Here is an 18,453-nt window from a genome sequence, read left to right on the forward strand (position 1 = left end):
CAGGCCTTCGGCAGAGGTCTAATCCGATACGAGAGGGGGCAGCTCCGGCCGCCTTTCTGCCACCCCAACAAGCGGCTACTCGTCGTAGGCGGTCCACGCCGCCGGCGTACACTTCCGTGTCTCCAGCTCCGGGGGCATTGCATCCATGCGCCTCATTAAAGTGCACGGCCACATCCTCCTTGTCCAGGTTGCCAGCCAGCCCTCGAGCAGTCATGCGAGACCCGTCGCTGATCTCCGAGGTGCTGTCGGATACCACCCCGTACGAAACGGTAGCGGGGTAGCAGAAGAAGCACATGCGAAGCAGCACACCGCAGGCGCCGGTCTTCGGCTCGAGGAATTCGAAGAGCTGCTGGGTGCAGGAGGCCCGGCTCATGTCCACGCTCTGCTGGGACGATGAAGGCACAATGGCGTCCTGCCACAGCCGCACGAAGGCAGCAAACGGCGCGAGCTCGGGCCGTTGCCTCTCCGCGCCCCCACCACCACCACCACCACATTTCGACGTGTATCCGATGGAGAAAGCCACAAAACCCGCCTCCAGCGCCGTTTCCCCTCCTCCTCCCTTTCAGCGTGTCGCGGCGAGCCGTGATGTGGCTCTCCTACAACGCCGCCCTCTCGGTCGGAGGGCGCCGAAATAGAGCAGTGCATTGGGGTGCCACGAGAAGCGCAGGTTTCTGCCGTACGGTGGCGGAATGTGCCACTTCAGGTGTCGGTGCTGTCACTGTCACGCCTCTGGGAAGCTCGGGTAGCGGCGGGGGTGATGCCGAGCCCCCCCCCGCTGCCTTGCTCCTGTTCACGCGCGGTGGATTTGTGGCGCCGCATAAGGTGCATCTCCGCCACCGCAGCCCCTCCACCTCATCCCCTGTGGTAGAGAAAGCGGAGAGTGACAAGCGCGCCTTGCCAATGGAGCCGCCCATGCTACTCGTGAGAGGGAAGCATGCATGCAAGCGCGTACATCTCTCTCTGTGCCCCAGTGACGGCGAAGTCAAGGGCAGAGGGGGGGGGAGTGTTCGAGTTGAGTGCCTAGTGGGCTGGAGGCAGGTAGGGCGGTGAAGAAGAGGACAGCAAGGGCGGCATCAGGAGCGGAGAGAGGTTTCGCTATTGCCGATCAGAAGACAGAAGAGAAAGAGGTGGAGGTGAGAGGAGCGCTGGGAAAAGGGTGAGGGTGATCAGCACAGACCTACTCCGCTGATGGGATGTCACTGGTGAGACGCGGCATTCGAAGCGTATTCTTCTCGGCTAGAGGATGCCGGCGGTGGTGGCGCTCACTGCCCACATGGCATGCACCGCGCCACACAGCTTGGCACATTTCTTGTTTGTGCGAAACTATAGCAGAGACGACGCTCATGTGGGATATGAGAAGAACCTTGCTGGGGCTCGCTTCTTGCGCCCCGGCACTGCTGCATTGGCGGAAGGATGAAGTGGGTGAGGGATGCCTGAAAAACAAGACGGCAAGAGAGCGACCTGGGAGAGAGCCGAGGAGAGAGGACGGGGGCGATACCACAGCCACCACAGCACAGCGACGAGCGAGAATAATACGTCCCCTCCACTGCGTGCCGAGAGGACTTCACGCACCGCGGCAGAAGCCTAAGCGACGCGGGTGGGAAGCCAGCGGGAGGAGGATAGAGAAAAGCCTTTCGCACCGCTACCACGTCACCAGTCATGCCTTTACTCTTCACAGAGAAAGCAGCGACCACGAGGAGCCTTGCCGCAGGCGCACCGCTCTCTTGTGGAGCCGCCGCTGCCCCGGCCTCGAGTCGCGCGCCCGCTGCTCCCTTCCACCCCGCCGACACCGGCTCGTCGACTGCGCACAGATGATCCAGCGAACGGGCCACAGGATATGTGAGAAAGAGGAGAGGCAGAAGAAGTGTGACAGTGCTTCGTATCTCTCACCTCTTCCTGCAACGCATTGTAAAAGGCTTCGAGTGTGGATGGAGTCGATGATGGTGCACTAAGCACCGCCGTCGCACACGACATGTCCAGGTGGACAGGGTCCGTCGTCATCGATGCGCGGTGAGTCACAGGGGCGCCGCTGCTTTCGAAGTTAGCGCTGTCGCTTGTGTTCCTTCGAGAGTGGGAAGCGGCTGGATGCGCCGCGGATGACCACAGCCTTGCTGGGGGAACCGAAAATTTCACCGCGGCGGTCTCGTCGGTGCGACACCTCCGCGCTGCAGAGCCGTTCAAGCCGTCTCGAGAGGACAGGCCTCGGGCACATTCCAAAATGTTCTCTGAGTCGCCCTCGTCCTCATCGTCATCGGCGTCCAACCGAGCCAACAGCTCAGCCAGGGTCGGCAGCTCGGGCTGTCGCGCACTCCGCTGCTGTTTCGAGGAGTGCTGCTTTGCCACCCCTGTTCGCCTGGCAATCACGCCGCGCGCACTGTCTGTTGGCGTAGATGATGCTTGCTGAAACACGAGCGGTGGTGCTGGGCCAAAATCGCTTGCCGCGCCGGCAAACGAGGTGCAACCGCCAGTCGATGCACGGCGTCTAATGCGGGGCTGCGCAGCTCCCGTCGAGCCGGCTTTGAAGGCCGGGTGCGCGTCAAAGACGGGGGGAGGGGGCACGGCAGGGTCGCTGCTGCTATGATCAAAGACATTCGGCGCTGGAACAGCCGCAGCCGCCGTTGCGTCTGCGCTGGTGGCAAATACGTCGGGTGGCTCGGGCACGGGCGCGGAGAGAATAACACCTCTATTCGTCGACGTCGCAGCCGGTGCTGGACGACGTGAGGGAGGTGGTGGCCGTGGTGGTGACGCCCTCCCAGCTGTGGCAGCGGCGGCGGTGCGTGGGTGAGCCGGCAAAGACCGCCCTGAGCCGCTGCTGCTGCTGTCCGTGCTGAAGAGAGGCGACAAGGGTGGTGACAGCGGGGATGGCGAAGCGGAAGACGTGGAGGAGGACGATGTCGAGGAGGAAAAATACTTGGCATCTTCGCCGTCGGCTGCGTCACCTCTCCTGAACGCATCTTTCTCCTCCGGCCTTGACGGATCGGCTGTGCGTTGAAACGTCGCATGCTCTACAACGTCAACGCCACCAACGCCCCCGACTTCGCGGCTGCTGATGAGGTACTCGAAGCAGCTCTGAAGTAGCTGAAACGCCTCGGACGCCCGCGAACTCGTGTTCTTGTCCGGGTGCACGCGAATGGCAAGCTGCCGATAGTGATGCCTCAACGTCGCTGCACTCTGCAGGGAATCATGGCCAAAGATGCGCAAGGCAGCTGGATGCATCAAGGCAGGGTGAGAAGGTGTGTGACGGGGCGCAGCCGCTGCTGACACATCGCGCCATATCAGCAGCAAGCACTCTACTATCTCCTCGTCAGTGGCACCCGTCGGGTGACGCAGAGCTGCCGATGTGATTATGTGCGCTGAAGAGACTCCATGCGAGGAGTTCAAGGTAGACGGCTGCATGCCGCCTTGACTACGTGTCGTCCCCGTCTGCTGGCCTGCAGAGGAGGGGTGTAAAGACTCTCCGGCATGCAGCACAAGCCCACAATGCGGACATGCATAGATCGAAAGAGAGAGGTGGGGAATGAACAGACAATAAAAATGGGAGATGCGCGCAAGGGTAAGGGGAGGGGGTCGAAGACGGAGCAGAAACGGAAAACAGCCTCGTGTCCCACCTCGCTGTTGCGCGACAGGGCGCATCACTAGCAGACTCAAGCCGAGAAGCTCAAGAAGCCTCGAAATGTCCAGCAGGGACACGCGCGCGGGGCTTTGTGCGGTGCAAAGGACGCGCCGGCTGCAGCACCTTCGCTCCTCGCTCCGCTTCGCGGCGTTCGTGCACTCTTTTCGTTTTTCCGTTCATTTTTCGCAGAGAAGCCGTGAAGGGCGAGTGGCGAGCGGTGCTGCCCACCATCAATAGGTTGTGGCTGCCAAGGGGAACGTGCAGAGGCTGGTAGTGCGACTGTCCGACGACGACCGCCACCCCCAGCGGGAGAGCCTCGTGCAAAGACCGTGTCCTGCTATCGTTTCTTTGCTGTTGTTTGTTTCTGGGGGCGTTTGTGTTGGATGCGGTTTGGAGGGGGGAGGAGGGGGGTGAGTGGCGTGCTGCGGGACGTGCAGGATTGTCTGTGTGGATGTGCGTCGTTGAGGGATGCCTGTGCGTGACTCGCACATATGGAGTGCGCCCACGTACGCCGCCACATGCGCGCAGACACGCGCAGGCAGGTCGGCAGGCTGTTCCCTGCACAAGGTCTGGCACAGTCTCCCTCCCCCTCTCACTCCTCCACTTCCTCTCCTCAGTATCGCTCCACGGCTGCCTTGAGCATTTGCCGCCGCCGCATCTTGTCCACCGCCTGCCGCACAGCGCCGTACTGCAGCACAAAGAGAAGTGAGAGCGGTACTTCGTGCTCCGGCTGGCCGTCGTACTGGGGGCGGCAGCGGTAGACGAGGGTGGCAACCCGCTTGTCGCGGAGTTCGTAGAGGATATTGTCCTCTTCGCGCCAGAAGATGTAGTGTGTAAGGTCGAGCGGGGAGTCGGGAGCACCCGTCGCGCCGCCGCTGACACTTCCATTAGCCCCCTCGCTCCCTTTCTTAGTGTTATGGCTTCCACCATTGTGATGCTTCCGGTGAGCTACAGCGGCTGCGTCGCCGCCACTCCCAGCCCCTTCAGAGCCGCCGCCAGATGAGGATGGCACGGCATGCTTCGGCAGTGTCACCGGCGCATCTGTGGCACGCTGGACCTTCGCCAGCACGGCAAACATGCTCGGGTGAGTTGCAAAGATGGGATGCTCGTGCGTCGCCATGGCCTCCCCCGCCGTCTGCGCCTGAATCTTTTTTTTCTCCTGCTGGCCGGCGGCATCTAAGCGATCAAGCACGTCCTCGAGAATCTGCACTGTCAGCTCTAGCGGGATGTTGCGGATGTACTCGGAGATGAGCAGAAGGCACTTGGCGCGCGACGACGCAGCGGGGCCGCCGTCCACAACGCTCGTCAAGATGTCTGTCGGTGGAATGCCTGGTGCCGCCTGCCGCCACACGCGCTGCTGCAACAGCCCATAGAGCGGACGCAGTGCCGCGGGGTAGAGCGACTGCCCGTGTGCGACGTCTAGCACAGAGGAAAGGCCATAGAACTCTTGCGCCTCCTCCCCTGTGGCATCCTCGCCGTTGTTCTGCAGGCGCACGACGCTGGTGAAGGGGCTCTCGTACAGTGCCAGCCCCAGCTCATCACGGTCCACCTCGTTCATTCGGTCGGGGCAGAGCTGATCCATCAGGTGGAGAAGTCCATCGACGTTAGATGCCTCCATGTCAAACACGCCAAAGTCGACAGTCACAAGACCATCGCCGCCGCCGTCATCATCGTCGTATTCGTCACTGCTCTGCCCAGCGGCGCCGCCGCCGCCGCGACGGCGCGTGCCCCAAACGCCACCAGCGCTGTTCTCCTCTTCCTCCTCGCTCTCTTCGTCGTTATCATGCTCCCTACCAAAGTCGGACAAGTCATTGTTCGACTCGCCTTCTTCATCCATATCGGAGGAGTCCCCCGAGTCACCGTCGCTGCTGCCCAGCGGACTGCTATCATCAGGCACCTCATCCCCCTCGCCATTGTCGCTGCCGCCATCACTTTCATCGCTGCTGTCTTCATCACCTTCGCCTATCTTCTGGCGTCGCTGGGCAGCAGCAGCAGCAACCGACTTCCGTAGCTGGCGCAGCTCCGCCTCTTCTTCCTCCGCAGCGCTGTCGCCCTCGCTTCCGCCGCCGAGCGCATAGTCATCGCTGCTAGGTTGGTTACCGTCATCTCCAACGTAGTCGTTGGAGCTGAAGTCGATGTCGTCATCATCATCTTCCTCTTCGTCGTGGCTGGCGAGATCGAGGCCTTTCGATGCAGCCGAAGAAGCTCGGCCTGGAAGAGATGGAAAAGAGACCTTACCCGGCATCAGCACAGGGCGCCTTTGCTGCGAGCCCAGTGCCGCCTCTCCCGAGACGTTGTCATCGCCGACAGGTTGGCCGTCCTTGTCGAACGAGATGCGACGTCGCTTGGCGTGCGCCTCCAGTTGCCGGCGATGTCGCACCAGTGACTCGGGCGTGGCGGGGAAGTCCTTGGCTTTCTTGCGGATCTTCTCGGCCAGCTCTATCTCACCTGGGGAGTAAACGGAATCGGCGCGCTCAGTTCCAGAGGCAGTGGAGGTGGCGGCAGCCGAGGAAGCTCGAAGAGCCGTCGAGCTCTTCAAGATCGCATCACTGTTACGCCGCCTCTTGTCGTAGCACTCGTGGTTGCTCCGGTCACGGGACGTGCTTTCGATGTCGATCGGCTCCGGCTGACGGTGACGCTTCGGCATGATGAAAGACGCACGCTCGTTTTTCTCTTTCTCTCGCACACGTGCGGATGCGCGTAGCTGCGTGTTTGATGGAGCGTGGGCAGGCGGGCGTGTGCGGAAGGGTGTGTATAAGCAGCCGGCAGAATCAGGGCACCTACAAGGAGAGAGGAGGTGGCAAGGCACTGTGGCAGTCAATGCGCTTCGCTACGCTGAGGTGTTGCCAGCCACAAAAGAAGAAAAGGGGGTGCGGCAGAGAAGAAGCTCGCCTATGGGCAAGAAGAAAATGCAGGAAGAGAAAGTGACGTGGACCAGCGCCGGCGTCCACCACCCGGGAGGGGCATATGTACGAGCGGTCGCATGCTCACCCACACGCACACACACACACACACGCAGGCAGGCAGGCAGGCACACCTCTACCCCAACCCTGACCCCTTTCCGCATCAGCCACCGCTACTGGCGCCCAGCGGCGACAAGAAACTCAGCAAGGCAATCCGTCCACAAAGAAGAGCAGAAAAAGGGGGCAAAGAACGCCGAGCAATCACATGATCGACGCTTCTCGTCTGTGCTCACCATCCATGGCACCGTCCGAAGAGTGGCGCATGTGCCACGAGAAGCACCCATGCGCACAGCATCGAGCCGTCCTCCGGTGCGCCTGTTGCTCGCTCCTTTTCGGAAAGTTTTTTGCCGGTTTCGTGTTGTTACGAACCTCTTTTGCGGCACACACACACACACACACCTTTACACACAGAGACGTACGCATATACGCATAGAGATGGAGGCGCAGGAGGGGAGATAAACAAACACGCACCAACGCTTGCAAAGAAGGGCAGCGAGCGAGTCGATCCTAGTCAAGGAACAGGCGCACACAGTTACAGAGATGGAAAAGAGGTGCACCCCATGACGGCAAGTAATGCGACGGATAGATATTCAACAGCAGCGCAGATGAGCTTCCTCAGCCGGCAGCAATGCGCCCACACGCTTGCGCACCATCGTCTGGATGTCCTTCTCCATCCTCGCATCCCATATTCCGCGCCAAAAAAAAAACCCAGACACGCACACGCAGCGTCTCGTTCGCTCCTCCGCCCTCGACAGAGAGATCATCGGCAACTCAGCCGCCGGCAATGGAGACTGCACAACGTGTACAATGCCCACCGTCTTGCCATGGCATGCACACGCTCTATACTCGTGTGTCTGTATGTGTGTGTGTGCGTGTGTCTGTGTGTCTTCGACTCGTCGAACAGGGCGCTGCAGTGCCGCAGCAAAAACTCCGCTGCCGAGGATAAAAGAAGCGGGGTGGTACCGGGATAGAGAGAGACGGGATCTTCTACGATGGACATCTGAGCCGTAGAGGAGTCGTGGGTCTCAGTGTGCAGGTATCAGCGGGCGTAGTAGTAGCGGTAGGAGGGGGGGACGAAGAGAGGGCAGAGCGGGTCACGTTGGACTACAGAGAGATGAAGGAAGGGCGGAAGCCGAGAAAGCGCAAGACAAGGACGAGAAATGAGCAGCAGCGGAGAAGAGAAAAGAGGGTGCGGGGAGGATGCACCCTACCCTCCCCCAATCTTCACTGCCTCTCTCTCTCTCTCTCTCTCTCTCTCTCTCTCTCCTATTCCTTTCACCTCGATTCTCATCTGCTGCAGTGACGGGGTCTCTCCCGTGCTCTCCCTGCGTCTTCCCTTCCCACTCGCCAACTTTGCGGCTCGCCACCGCCCTGCACCGGTCTTGTTACTTCCCCGGCAGCTCACCAGTCATCATCCGTGCGCTTGCGAGCAATGGTAATGTGAGACCTGCTCTCCGCTTCCTGGTTCGCCATCTGGCCCAGCAGCTCCCGCACCGTGTCATCAGACACGGGCGGCTGCATCTTGCCCCTCTGCACGGCTTGGATGATGTGCATCTCTACAGCCTGGGAGCGGCCTGCCTTCACCTGCGCGATGCGCTTCAGCCGCTCGCGGCCCTCCGCGCTTACAAACGCGCGCAGCATGTTCTCCTTCTGCTCCTCCAACGCCTCCATCCGTTCCTGCTGCGCCTGCTGCTTCGCCACCATCTGCTGAGCCTGCTCCTCCGAGATGGGCACGCGCGACATTGTGACAGGCACAGGAACTTGCCGGAGTACGTGGCTCGGTTGGTGTGCGTGCGTTCCGTGGAAAGAGGGAAAGGGGGAAGGAAGGCGTGCCTTGTCAAGCTTGCCCGTGGCTCGACTTTGTATCTACCTCTTCTCTCCGTGTCCTGTGTGCGCCAAAGTGCGGCTCTACCTCACCTCTTCTCTGGGCTGACGCTCAGTAGGGAAACGATCAGTAGTGGGGCACTCGAGAGACGCGAGCACGTGACAAGGCGGAAAAGGAAAAGAAGGTGCACACCACGCGAAAGAGAGCGAGAGCGTGTGTGCACGGCAGAGAGGGCACGGCAAGGAGAAAACTTACTCAAATCGAGGAAAGTAGAGGCAGAGGTAGCGACCCGGTGTCCGCTGAGTGGCACAGATTCGCGCGTTCAAAACACTCTTTGTACGTAAGGTATGCGCTGGGCTTCCAGGTGAAGCTGGTAACACCGTGTCCCACACGACAACGACAGCGCGCCGAAACAGCAAGCCGGAAACTCTCAAGAAAAAGGGGGAATGTTACGCGTGTATCAGGCGAGGAGGGAGATAATGATGATGATCCAAACGGGGCGGTCACTCACGAGATGGAAAGATTGCTGAAGTCGTGCCGCGTGCGACGCAATACGGCCCGCGTGTCGAGGAGTCGAAAGAGGGACGCAAATGCAAGCGGCAGAGATGAGGTGGAAGAAGGGAGACGTGAAGGGCAGAGGAAGAGGAGGCGCGCCGGCAGCGGCGCGACGCGGCACCAGGCATGCACTCCAGGCCGACGCCGAGATGCACGCCACCGTGACAACGCCGTCAGCGCTCAGCGGTGGCACAGCAGAGCCGGGCGACCCAGGCTATCCTATGCAGGGGTAAGCACCACAACGCCCACCCCCGCACAGTCGCGCAACGCGGGAGGGCGAGTACAGGCGCGCGCACCACGCAGACACACACAGACACCAAGCATTACTTGTCACTGCGCACACCCCGGCTAGACACAGGCCGTGCAATCCATCAGAGATGTCAACGCACGGGCCGCGCGGCCGGAACAGAAACCCGGAAACACGGGAAATTGCCACAGGAGCCAAAAGAAGAACGTAAAACCGAAACAAAAAAGAAAGAAAAGGCACAAAACACAAGTCGGCGACAACGCCACCCGCACCCGTGCATGCGCACGCCCGTCAACGGCGTGGTCGCAGTGCTTGCCGGGGCGGCGACGGCCTCCCGTCAGAGAGAATCCCCCGCACCCCGTTATCGACGCGGCGCTCAGCATCCACGCCCCCAAGCGCAGAGGCGTGGTGCACACACATCCACAGAGACGGCGGCACCCGCAGAGACACAGCGGGGGGAAGCGCATCGCGCAGAGAAACATGTCAGACGGCAGGCAGCGAGGCAGGCGCACGCGCAACGTGCAACGGGGACGCGTCCACCGCCGGCGCACCACAGAAGGGGCCCGAAGCACAAGCATAAAGCAAAATCAAAAGAGAGAAACGGGCGAAGCATACAAGCCTTTACTACGGGGGGAGCGAGGGGGGCCATGGGGTCTTGCGCGCAGCGGCGCGGTCTCCCACCACGCGAGGACTCTCAGGGACTCTCACGCGCGCGCACACCCCCGCAGGCAGACATACACACACATACTCACTTACTCAGGCATACACAGACGCGGGTTATAGGCGATCTGCACCATGCCACCGCTTACTCACAGACACAAAGTACGGTACAGCTCTTAAAGGAAAATGCTATTGCGGCGGACGCATGGAAACAGTGGAAAAGAGGGGCGACACACACACAGTCGCGCGCGCAGGTCGGCAACAACAACGAGAAGAAGAGACGGTAGAGAGCACGGCACGTTGCCTCCGCCGTCCCGCCTACAGCGCGTCACCACACTCACCGCAGCACACGAGGGGGAGCCCCGCAGCGCTAGCCAAGCGAATAAGCAGCACATGGTCACTCACGCACGCACAGATCGTGGAGGGGGTGAAGATGCACGCGCACACAGGCACTCCCCACAAGGAGCACAAGGGGAGGGAGTGCGAACACACGGTAAACGTGGAGACGCAGCAGACGCACACGAGGCGGGAGCGCCGTGCTGCGCGCTCCATCACAGTCGCTGCAACACTCCGGGGTCGAGGGGAGAAGCAGTTGGGGCCGAATACGCACCGACACACGCACACACACACACACAAGGGAAAATCAATGCGCGAACAGGAAGGGACACGCGGGCGACACGCGGCAGCAGCAGCCGTGCAGCCGTCAAAGCAGCACAGGCACCAGCACTGACTCACACGGCTCCGCCACCGCAAGACACTCACCATCCCTTCCTCAACTCATGGGAATGCACACACAAATACACACGCGTACACGCGCTCGAAAGAGCGTCAAGACGAACCAGAGCCGCACCTTATCGTCGCCCCTGGGGGGAGACAGCGCGGGGCAAGAGTGGAAGTGAGAGCGGCACGCGCAGGGAAGAAACGAAAAGCACATGCGCAGACGCACACCACTGGAATGGAAGCAAAGCAAAAGGCAGTAACGACACGAGAGAGACCGCACGCTACTGGGAAGCACACGCACGCGCACAGCGGCGGGGGGCGAAGAGGGGACAGAGGGCCCACTTATCGTGCCCCCCGGCAACACGCACCGCTCTTCTGGGGGGGAGGGGAGTGCACAGCGTGAACTGTGCCCCAGCAAACAGATTTTGACAAGCCCACAGAGAGGGGAGAGAGAACAACTCCTCCGTCATTGCAAAGCAGGAAGAGAGCACTGCGTGAATCGTGAAGAAGATGAGAGAAGCGCGCGAAGGCCGTAAGAGAGCTACGGTCCCGCTGAGGCATGGCGTACGGTGGGTGGTGTACGTGCGGATGGGTGTGAATTACGCCGATGCAAATGGGGGCGTGCGGAAGGGGGAAGGGAAGCTAAAACGAGGAGAAGGGGAGTTTACGAAACAGCGTGGAAGAAAATAGGGGTGAGGTAGCGAAAGAAAAGAATGCACTAGAACAGGTATGATGTGATATCTATGTGTTGCGCTGCACGCGTGCCTGCGACGGCGTGGGAAGAGGGAGCGTTGAGATGCCCGCAGCTGGGGGAGGGGGGGGGGGGGCAAACAGGCACCGCCGGCCCGCCCACGCCCCACAGCGGCACAGAAGCACGACCCATTACAGCAGCCGCCACCTGTCCACGTACTCGCGCAGGAACAGCAGCAGTGGTCCAACACTTACAGCCACTTCCCGATGATCGCCATCACGGCCGCACCGACCCACAGCCCGGCGTACATCCCGATCCGCTTGGCCACGCCGCGGTGCACGTGCAGATCGTGCGAGAAGTCCACGAACAGCAGATTGAAGGCAATGTACAGCATGATCCCGCCGCAGATCGAGTCCAGGATCGCGCTCACCAACGCGTACGTCGTCCCCGACAGCGCGTCGCGCGACGCCATCACAGCGCCGGTGCCTGCCGCAATCCCGATCGGCGCAGAGAACGAGAACACAAGCATCAGCGCAAGCTCCAGTGATATCTTGAACGACGCGTCCGCAAGACGCGCGCCCATCGCAAGGCCCTCGAACAGCTGGTGGAACACAAGCGCAATGATCAGCGCGCGCAGGTCCGCGCCGTTGGACACAGCAAGCGCAAGTCCCACAAACACGCTGTGCAGCGTCACGCCGAACTCCATGCACAGCGCTGCCACAATGCGCTGCAGCGGCGGCATGTCCTCCGGCACAGCTACGCTGTGCTGGTGTCCCACACGCCCCTCGGTGTCCATCTGAAGCACAGAGACACCGTCCCGTCCGTCCTCCGCAGTGCCGTACATGCCCTTCAGTGCACCCTCGTTGGGCCTCTCCGCAAGCTCGCTCTTGGGCACCACAGAGCACTCGTTGCACAGCGAGTCGTGGCACGGATCCGTAGGCGGCACCTTACCAGCGGCGCGCGCGGTCCACCGCTCCGCAATCCACCCGACCGTCCCGTCAATCGCGTGCATCACGATAGCGGCAATCATCGCGAACAGAAACGCCCAGCCCTCATACATCTCGCCGAAGCTCTCAGGGATGCAGTCAGACCCAAACACATCAGAAGCGTGGTTGATCATGTGAATCATCGCAACAGCAAGCACCACACCCGTCGCAGCGGCCTTGCCCACAGCGTACACATACGAGTGGAGACGCAGCGCAGGCACACGCTTGCCCACGATCGGGATCAGCGTGCCCACAACCGATGCAGCGAGAATGATGAAGATCGCAGCAATGTGCAATCCCAGCATGTAGTCTCCTTCCACAGAGGCGCAGCCGTGGCTGTGGCCGTGGCCGCCGTCGGTGCCGCTGCCGTGGCTGTGGCCGTGGTCATGCCCAGACCCAGCATACGAGAGGCGGCGTCTCGTACCGTCACCGCTCGTGTCCGGGTGCAAGCCCACACAGCCCTGAGAGTAGGCGATCGTCTTCGTTGCGGAAGCAACGGCCGACTGAAATTCGAGGGGTTCACGCATCTCCACCGCAACGGAAGCGCGCACAAGATCGCCGGCCAGCTGGCGGAGCACCGCGAGGGTGGGTTGCGCCATGGTCGCTCGCCTCCTCGGAATGTAAGAAGAAGCAATCGGAGCCGTGCTTAGGCCGAGCAAGAGGAGGATCTGCGGGTGCGTGCAAGAGACGGAGGCAGGCGGGGACGGGACGGGGCGGTCAGCGAGGGGTGGCGGCGTCGCAGAGTCGCAGTAGGTTAGAGAGAAACAAAAGAGAGAGATGAGAATGAAGATGAAAAGGCCGTTATTTAGCGAAAGAGATCGAGAGAGCGTCTTGATGCTGGGTGGTGCGCGTGGGCGTGGAGGGTGTGCGTGGTACGCGGTGCGAGTAAGTTGGGCGGAGTGGGGCAGAGACGAGGTGGAAGAGGGGACACGTGAAGGGCAGTGGAAGAGGAGGCACCGGCAGCGGCGCGACGCGGCACCAGGCACGTGCTCCGGGGCACGACGAGGGTGCCCCAATCGGTGCCAAAGCGATCGCCGACGTGGACTCTCGTTGTTCGTACAGGAGAAGTCTTAGGGAGGGGATCGAAGCGCGGCTGGTCAAAATGCGGTGCGACTTCGTTCTTGTGGCTCGCCGAAAAGGTCTCACGTATATTCTGTGGTGCAGGCGACGCAAGGGGGGAGGGAGATGCATATCGCCGTCCTACGACTGTTGCTGTTAGACGGGTCGAAAAAGCCCTACGGACGGCAGCGCTGCCCTCGTTGTAGCTAACGCATGGTCTGGTGTGCCGCCCTCTCGTTCCCTCATGACACGTCCGGATAACGCTGTTGCTGGTGTCGGTCTTGTGTTACTCCATCTGCGTGTGCTTGTGCGGGGGAGGGGAATGCCAGTGCTCTTGTAGAGCGCAGGCCTAAAGACGCTGCAAACGTCCCCGGAAGTGGTGTGAACACACGGATATCGCGTGTCGGTGTCGGAGTACGCGCCCGCCTGCCCCTTCCATGAGTTATGCGGGGACAAGAAGGAACAAGTGAGGGGAGGAGAGAGAGACGCCGCAGAGAGCTTGTCAGCATGAACCGGAGACGGTGACACGAACAAAAAAAAGGTGAAAAGAGAAGTTCGCCCGCTGCGAACACGTTTCTTTGTCAGACGTGTCCATTTTGTCACGAACACGTCAACAGGTATACACGCATACACAACCACAGGTCTTCTGCCTCTGTCGCACGTCGGCTATGTGAGGGAACCGGCTCCGCCAGCGCCGCGTGGCGTCGTTCAGCCCATTGCAATGCCACTGCCTCACGGCGCAGGCGAGGTCACGGATCACGCTCAACATCACCGCAGCGCAGCCAACGGCAGAAAAGCGGTAGGCGGGTGCATATGTTCTCCGAATTGTCGCACGGGGCTCGTCGTGCGCTGGCCCAAAGCGTCATCATCACGACGGCGCGTGCCTCTTCCGCACAGCGCCGCCCCAGATCGGTCCGCCGACACCGAGAGTGGGCACTACACCCTGATTCCGCGGTGAGGTAGATAGTATCATGAGGGCCAGTACTAAGGTCAAGAACACCAAAAACGAGAAAAGGAAAGGTTAAGAATGACAGCGCGGTGGAAAGGTGAAGAGGCGGGGGTGGAGCATGGCGGCTCAAGGAGCGAATGAAAGGAGGGAAGAGCGGCACATGCAGCTCGAGGCGCGGCAACAGCCTCGACACAAAGAAAAGGCGGACGCGTAACACAAAACAAACCTCAGCCGGACACCCGCTACCACAACACAAACAAAACACAAAACGAAGCAGACGGACCAGCACGCACACACACACACACACACACACACACACAGAGAAAGAGAAAGAGGCGGACACACAAGAACTCACGTACGTCAACGACACCGCACAAGAAAATTTCGCCACGGCTCGTCGAAAGGAGAATCGATGCAAAACAAGCAAGCACGCCCACCTCCTCTTTCCTTCTTTCTTTTTTCGGCTTCTCCCTCCCCTCCCCCACTTTTTGGTTCGCTTGTTTGCTTGCTTTCTTCGTCGTCGCACCTTCGCTACTCGAGTGTCGCCAGTGCACCAGGTGCTTTGTACATGAGGAACTTGTACACGATGGGCGCAATGCTGAGCACCAAGATCCCCATCGTAAAGCCCACGATGCAGAAGAACGGAGTCGTCGTCTCTGCATCGGTGAAGGGCACTCGTACGTTCATGGCAAACAGATTTGGTACGATGGTGATCGGTATCAGTATTACGGTAATTTGCGTATGCACGTGACTCAGGTAGTCCATAAAGTTGCAGTGCGACAGGAGGCGTGCAGACACGCCACTGACGAGGGTCATGTTCGCCCTGTTGACGATGTCGCGGCCCTTGCATAGGCTGAGGACCGTTCTTCGAACGGACGAAAGCGAGCGCTGGTAGCTCTCAACTCCCTGTGAGGATCGTGAGAACGGTGTCAGGCGCATTGCCGGCAACAGCAACTCCTTCAGCACTCGCTCCTTCTGCAACGCGTCTATGTGGAAGAAGGCTATGAGGTGGCGCAGGTTTTTGGTGCGCAGCAGCATGTCGTCCTGGTCAACTCGCGAAGGCAGAATTTGAAGCACAAGCTCGTCGAGCTGGTCTGCCTCGATGAGCAGCGCACGGGTAGACCTCTGGAAGTAGGCAATAATGGCGGACACGAGCGAGCTGCATACGACGGAAATGGCTCCGTCGGCGCAGTAGTTCGGCGATGCTGGCTTGTTAGGGGTGCCGAACAGCATCATGGGTTGCTGGGCCCCTCTCGCCCGCTCCGCGGACAACGCCGATACCGGATCACCTGCGGCAGCAGCGGCGGGGTATGTGAGTGGCTCTGGCACCACCCGTCGACCAGTGCATGTGTCATGAGGCGCTCTGGGCGTTGCTCCGTTCACCCCCTCCTTAGCCACGCTGCCCGCATCGTCAAGGTAAAGGTTCGCGTCGCCTTGGCGCTCCCAAACGGCCAAAGAGGAGTCGTGTGCTGCCGTGTCGACCAATGCTTCCTTGTGGGCACTGAACGATGATGCATGCGACGCTGCGAAGCTCGCTGCGGAGCGGAGTGCCAGCGCGCCAGCTCCACCGGTACTTGTTGAAGATCCGGTGGGCCATGACTGGTTGGCCATGATGAGCTGCACGTCTCCTTCGCCGCCAAAACGACCCGCGCTGAAGGTGAAGAGTGTCGACTCGAAGGCCAACGCCACCACCGGTGTGCACGGCAGCTGTGTGCCATGTGTGCTCATCCCGACACTCTGAATGGCGCCGCGCCCCGTTGTCTCCTCACTTTGCAGTCCCACTGCCTGCAGGCACAACACAGCGTAGCCGTGTGCTGGGAAGTACTCGAGGAAGTTGTCACGCGCCGTCTCGTGGCGTCTGGCAGAGTCACCTTTTTCATGCCCCCTGTTGGATGAGGGCTCCGTATCCTCGGTATCGCTGCTGGAGTCGCCGCGCCCAGGTTCTCTGAGCTCCCCAGCGTCCGTATTGGTGCAGAGTACTGAGATGATGCGGCGCCGTGTGAGCACATGCACTGGCAGGTTCTCCAGAACCGCTGCCAGCTCTTCCTCACTCACTGTCTTTATGCTGACCCACGCAGGGCGAGCGTCACCGTTGGGAGAAGAAGCAGGGGACAGCCGAATCGCCGGGAAGGCGAATGAGCCATGCGTCTTCTCAGCGCTGGGCTCCGAGGCAAGCGCGTGTGGGGCACTCGTAGCTGCTGGCATGCGCGCGGGGGGCAGCAATGGGAGCTTGGCAAAATGGTCGGCGACGCTCGTTGACGAGGGTGACGACACCGCGTACTGGTCCTGCTCGTATAGCATCTGCTTCAGCGTCACGACATTTGGGACGAGGTGCCAGGAAGCTTGGGTCACGTCTTCGTCGAGGTAGCACACGCGGATGCGACTCCCGCCGTTGTTCTCCACGGCGGGCATCTCGGAGGTGCCGTTCAGAAACGCCGCTGCAGTGGCCGAGTTCCCACCGCGGGGCAGCGGAGAGCACCTGCTCGTCTGCGTTGCGGCGCCCTCCTGCGTCATTTTAGCCTCCCTCACCGCGGCGCCGCCGTTGCGCTGCTTCGACGCGGACATGACCGATACGTGCCGGCGTGCGAGGTGTGTCGAGTTTATATCAGTACCTACGCTCTTTGTGATACAGCAAGGCTGCGTAAGGGCCCACTGCAACCGGCACAGCAACAAGCAGCGTGCGTTGAAAGGTGTGTGTGTGTGTGCGGGGGAGGGGAGGGGAGGGGAGGGGAGGGGAGCAGGGAAGGCGCCACGCGTGTACGTGCGTGTTAATGTCTGTATATATGCCTCTATGCCGGTGACTGAGACAGCCCAATCGGCGAAGACGACTGCGGCGCCAAAGGTGAAGCCCAGGAATACCGCTGCTTGTGGAAAAGGAAGCACCGACTGAAGAGAAGAGCGACTCCGAACGGAGGCAGGGAGGAGGCGGCGGCACGCTTGGCACGACACCGCTCTCACGAATGCGAAAAAGAAGATAGACGGAAAACAGAAAAAAAAAAGCAACCCACACCTCACCTCTCTCGTCCACCTCGTTCGACTGTTGTGGGTGTGATTGAGGAATGTGGCGGAGCGGAGAAGGGGAAGAGGCGGCGGGAGGTGGCGTGAGAGGTTAGAGACGAGTGTGCAACAAATCACTCGCGTGGCGCAGCGGAAGATGTGCACTTTATGAGTGAGCGTACAGCGTACCGCAGCGGTGTTAGGGGTTAGGAGAGTGCTCTCAAGCTTAGACTTAGTTGTGTGTCGTTGTCTTCGCTGTGCGCGATAGTGCCTAACGATCGCCGAAGGTTTGTACGCTGGGGTCGATGCTTGCGCCGTATGTGCGGTCCTTGTTTCCTTTCGCTCCCTTCTCGCTCCGTGTTCTCTTGGCGTGTCGGTGCACCGGGAGAGGCTGGGTGGGAGGCAGACTGGCCGACAAGCGCACACACAAGAATAAGGGAGTGCGGGAGGCAGGGCTGAAGAAGAGGGTGGGGAAAAGACTGCTAACGCATCGCAATCGCTCTTGGACCGGAAGTAGCTAAGGAAGGAGAGGTGAGGTAGGAAAGGAGGGCACCGTGCCGGTTGGTCGACGTGATCGCGTGAGTAGAGAAGTGCAGCTGAAAAGGCACAAAAACACGGGGTGGGGATGCTTATAGCGGAAGAGGGAGAGGTGGGGAGGCTTGAGAGGTAGACGCGGAGGTACAGAAAAGACGTTGGCTGTGTCGCTTCCCTACAGGTTGCAGCTCTTATCGTGTCCTCGCTTTAGTGTTGTATCATTCGCTTGCGTCGCACACTCGCACAAACCAAACAAACTGAAAAAATAAGTTAAAGAAAGGAAGCCACAGCGCAGGCAGCGTTTCTACACGGGGTGCATGTGCAAGCTACGAGGAGTGCGTGGGAGGTGGGCATGCACTGACAGGCACAGACACAAAGACAGAAGGAGCCGCGTCAAGGGATTATCCTTCAAAGTGGAAAACGAGAAAACGAGGGGAGAGAGAGTACAGTGGAGAGCGACGGGAGCAGGGCGAAGGTAGAGCTGCGCGAGTGGCACGAGTGTGCACCAGGGGTTCATGTCCATACGTTCGGCGTGGATGTGTTTGTGTTTCGTGTGCCATTGTTGTTGCGAGCAGGTGGTGCCGCGTGGCCCAGTGCATCACAAGGGGTGGGATCGTGGGGCGAGAGCCAGAGGATTGGAAGGACAAATAGAGA

General features: G+C 60.5%; 5 protein-coding genes across 5 annotated transcripts; all 5 read right to left on the reverse strand.

The window, feature by feature from the left end:
- Window positions 1–1,665: 1,665 nt before the first annotated feature.
- Window positions 1,666–3,633, reverse strand: LMJF_28_1900 (conserved hypothetical protein; the record flags this gene model as incomplete). Its single annotated transcript, XM_001684420.1, has 1 exon — window positions 1,666–3,633. The coding sequence occupies one exon, from the start codon at window positions 3,631–3,633 to the stop codon at window positions 1,666–1,668; it is 1,968 nt and encodes a 655-aa protein (XP_001684472.1).
- A 593-nt stretch (window positions 3,634–4,226) lies between these two features.
- LMJF_28_1910 (conserved hypothetical protein) lies at window positions 4,227–6,260 on the reverse strand (the record flags this gene model as incomplete). Its single annotated transcript, XM_001684421.1, has 1 exon — window positions 4,227–6,260. The coding sequence occupies one exon, from the start codon at window positions 6,258–6,260 to the stop codon at window positions 4,227–4,229; it is 2,034 nt and encodes a 677-aa protein (XP_001684473.1).
- Window positions 6,261–7,977: 1,717 nt separating this feature from the next.
- Window positions 7,978–8,319, reverse strand: LMJF_28_1920 (conserved hypothetical protein; the record flags this gene model as incomplete). The annotated part of the gene is made up of 1 exon (XM_001684422.1): window positions 7,978–8,319. The coding sequence occupies one exon, from the start codon at window positions 8,317–8,319 to the stop codon at window positions 7,978–7,980; it is 342 nt and encodes a 113-aa protein (XP_001684474.1).
- Window positions 8,320–11,524: 3,205 nt separating this feature from the next.
- On the reverse strand, window positions 11,525–12,787 carry LMJF_28_1930 (putative zinc transporter; the record flags this gene model as incomplete). The annotated part of the gene is made up of 1 exon (XM_001684423.1): window positions 11,525–12,787. The coding sequence occupies one exon, from the start codon at window positions 12,785–12,787 to the stop codon at window positions 11,525–11,527; it is 1,263 nt and encodes a 420-aa protein (XP_001684475.1).
- Window positions 12,788–14,799: 2,012 nt separating this feature from the next.
- Window positions 14,800–16,833, reverse strand: LMJF_28_1940 (conserved hypothetical protein; the record flags this gene model as incomplete). Its single annotated transcript, XM_001684424.1, has 1 exon — window positions 14,800–16,833. The coding sequence occupies one exon, from the start codon at window positions 16,831–16,833 to the stop codon at window positions 14,800–14,802; it is 2,034 nt and encodes a 677-aa protein (XP_001684476.1).
- Window positions 16,834–18,453: the final 1,620 nt, after the last annotated feature.

The sequence above is a fragment of the Leishmania major genome, chromosome 28 (genome assembly GCF_000002725.2).
Source record: "Leishmania major strain Friedlin complete genome, chromosome 28".
Lineage (NCBI taxonomy): Eukaryota > Euglenozoa > Kinetoplastea > Trypanosomatida > Trypanosomatidae > Leishmania > Leishmania major.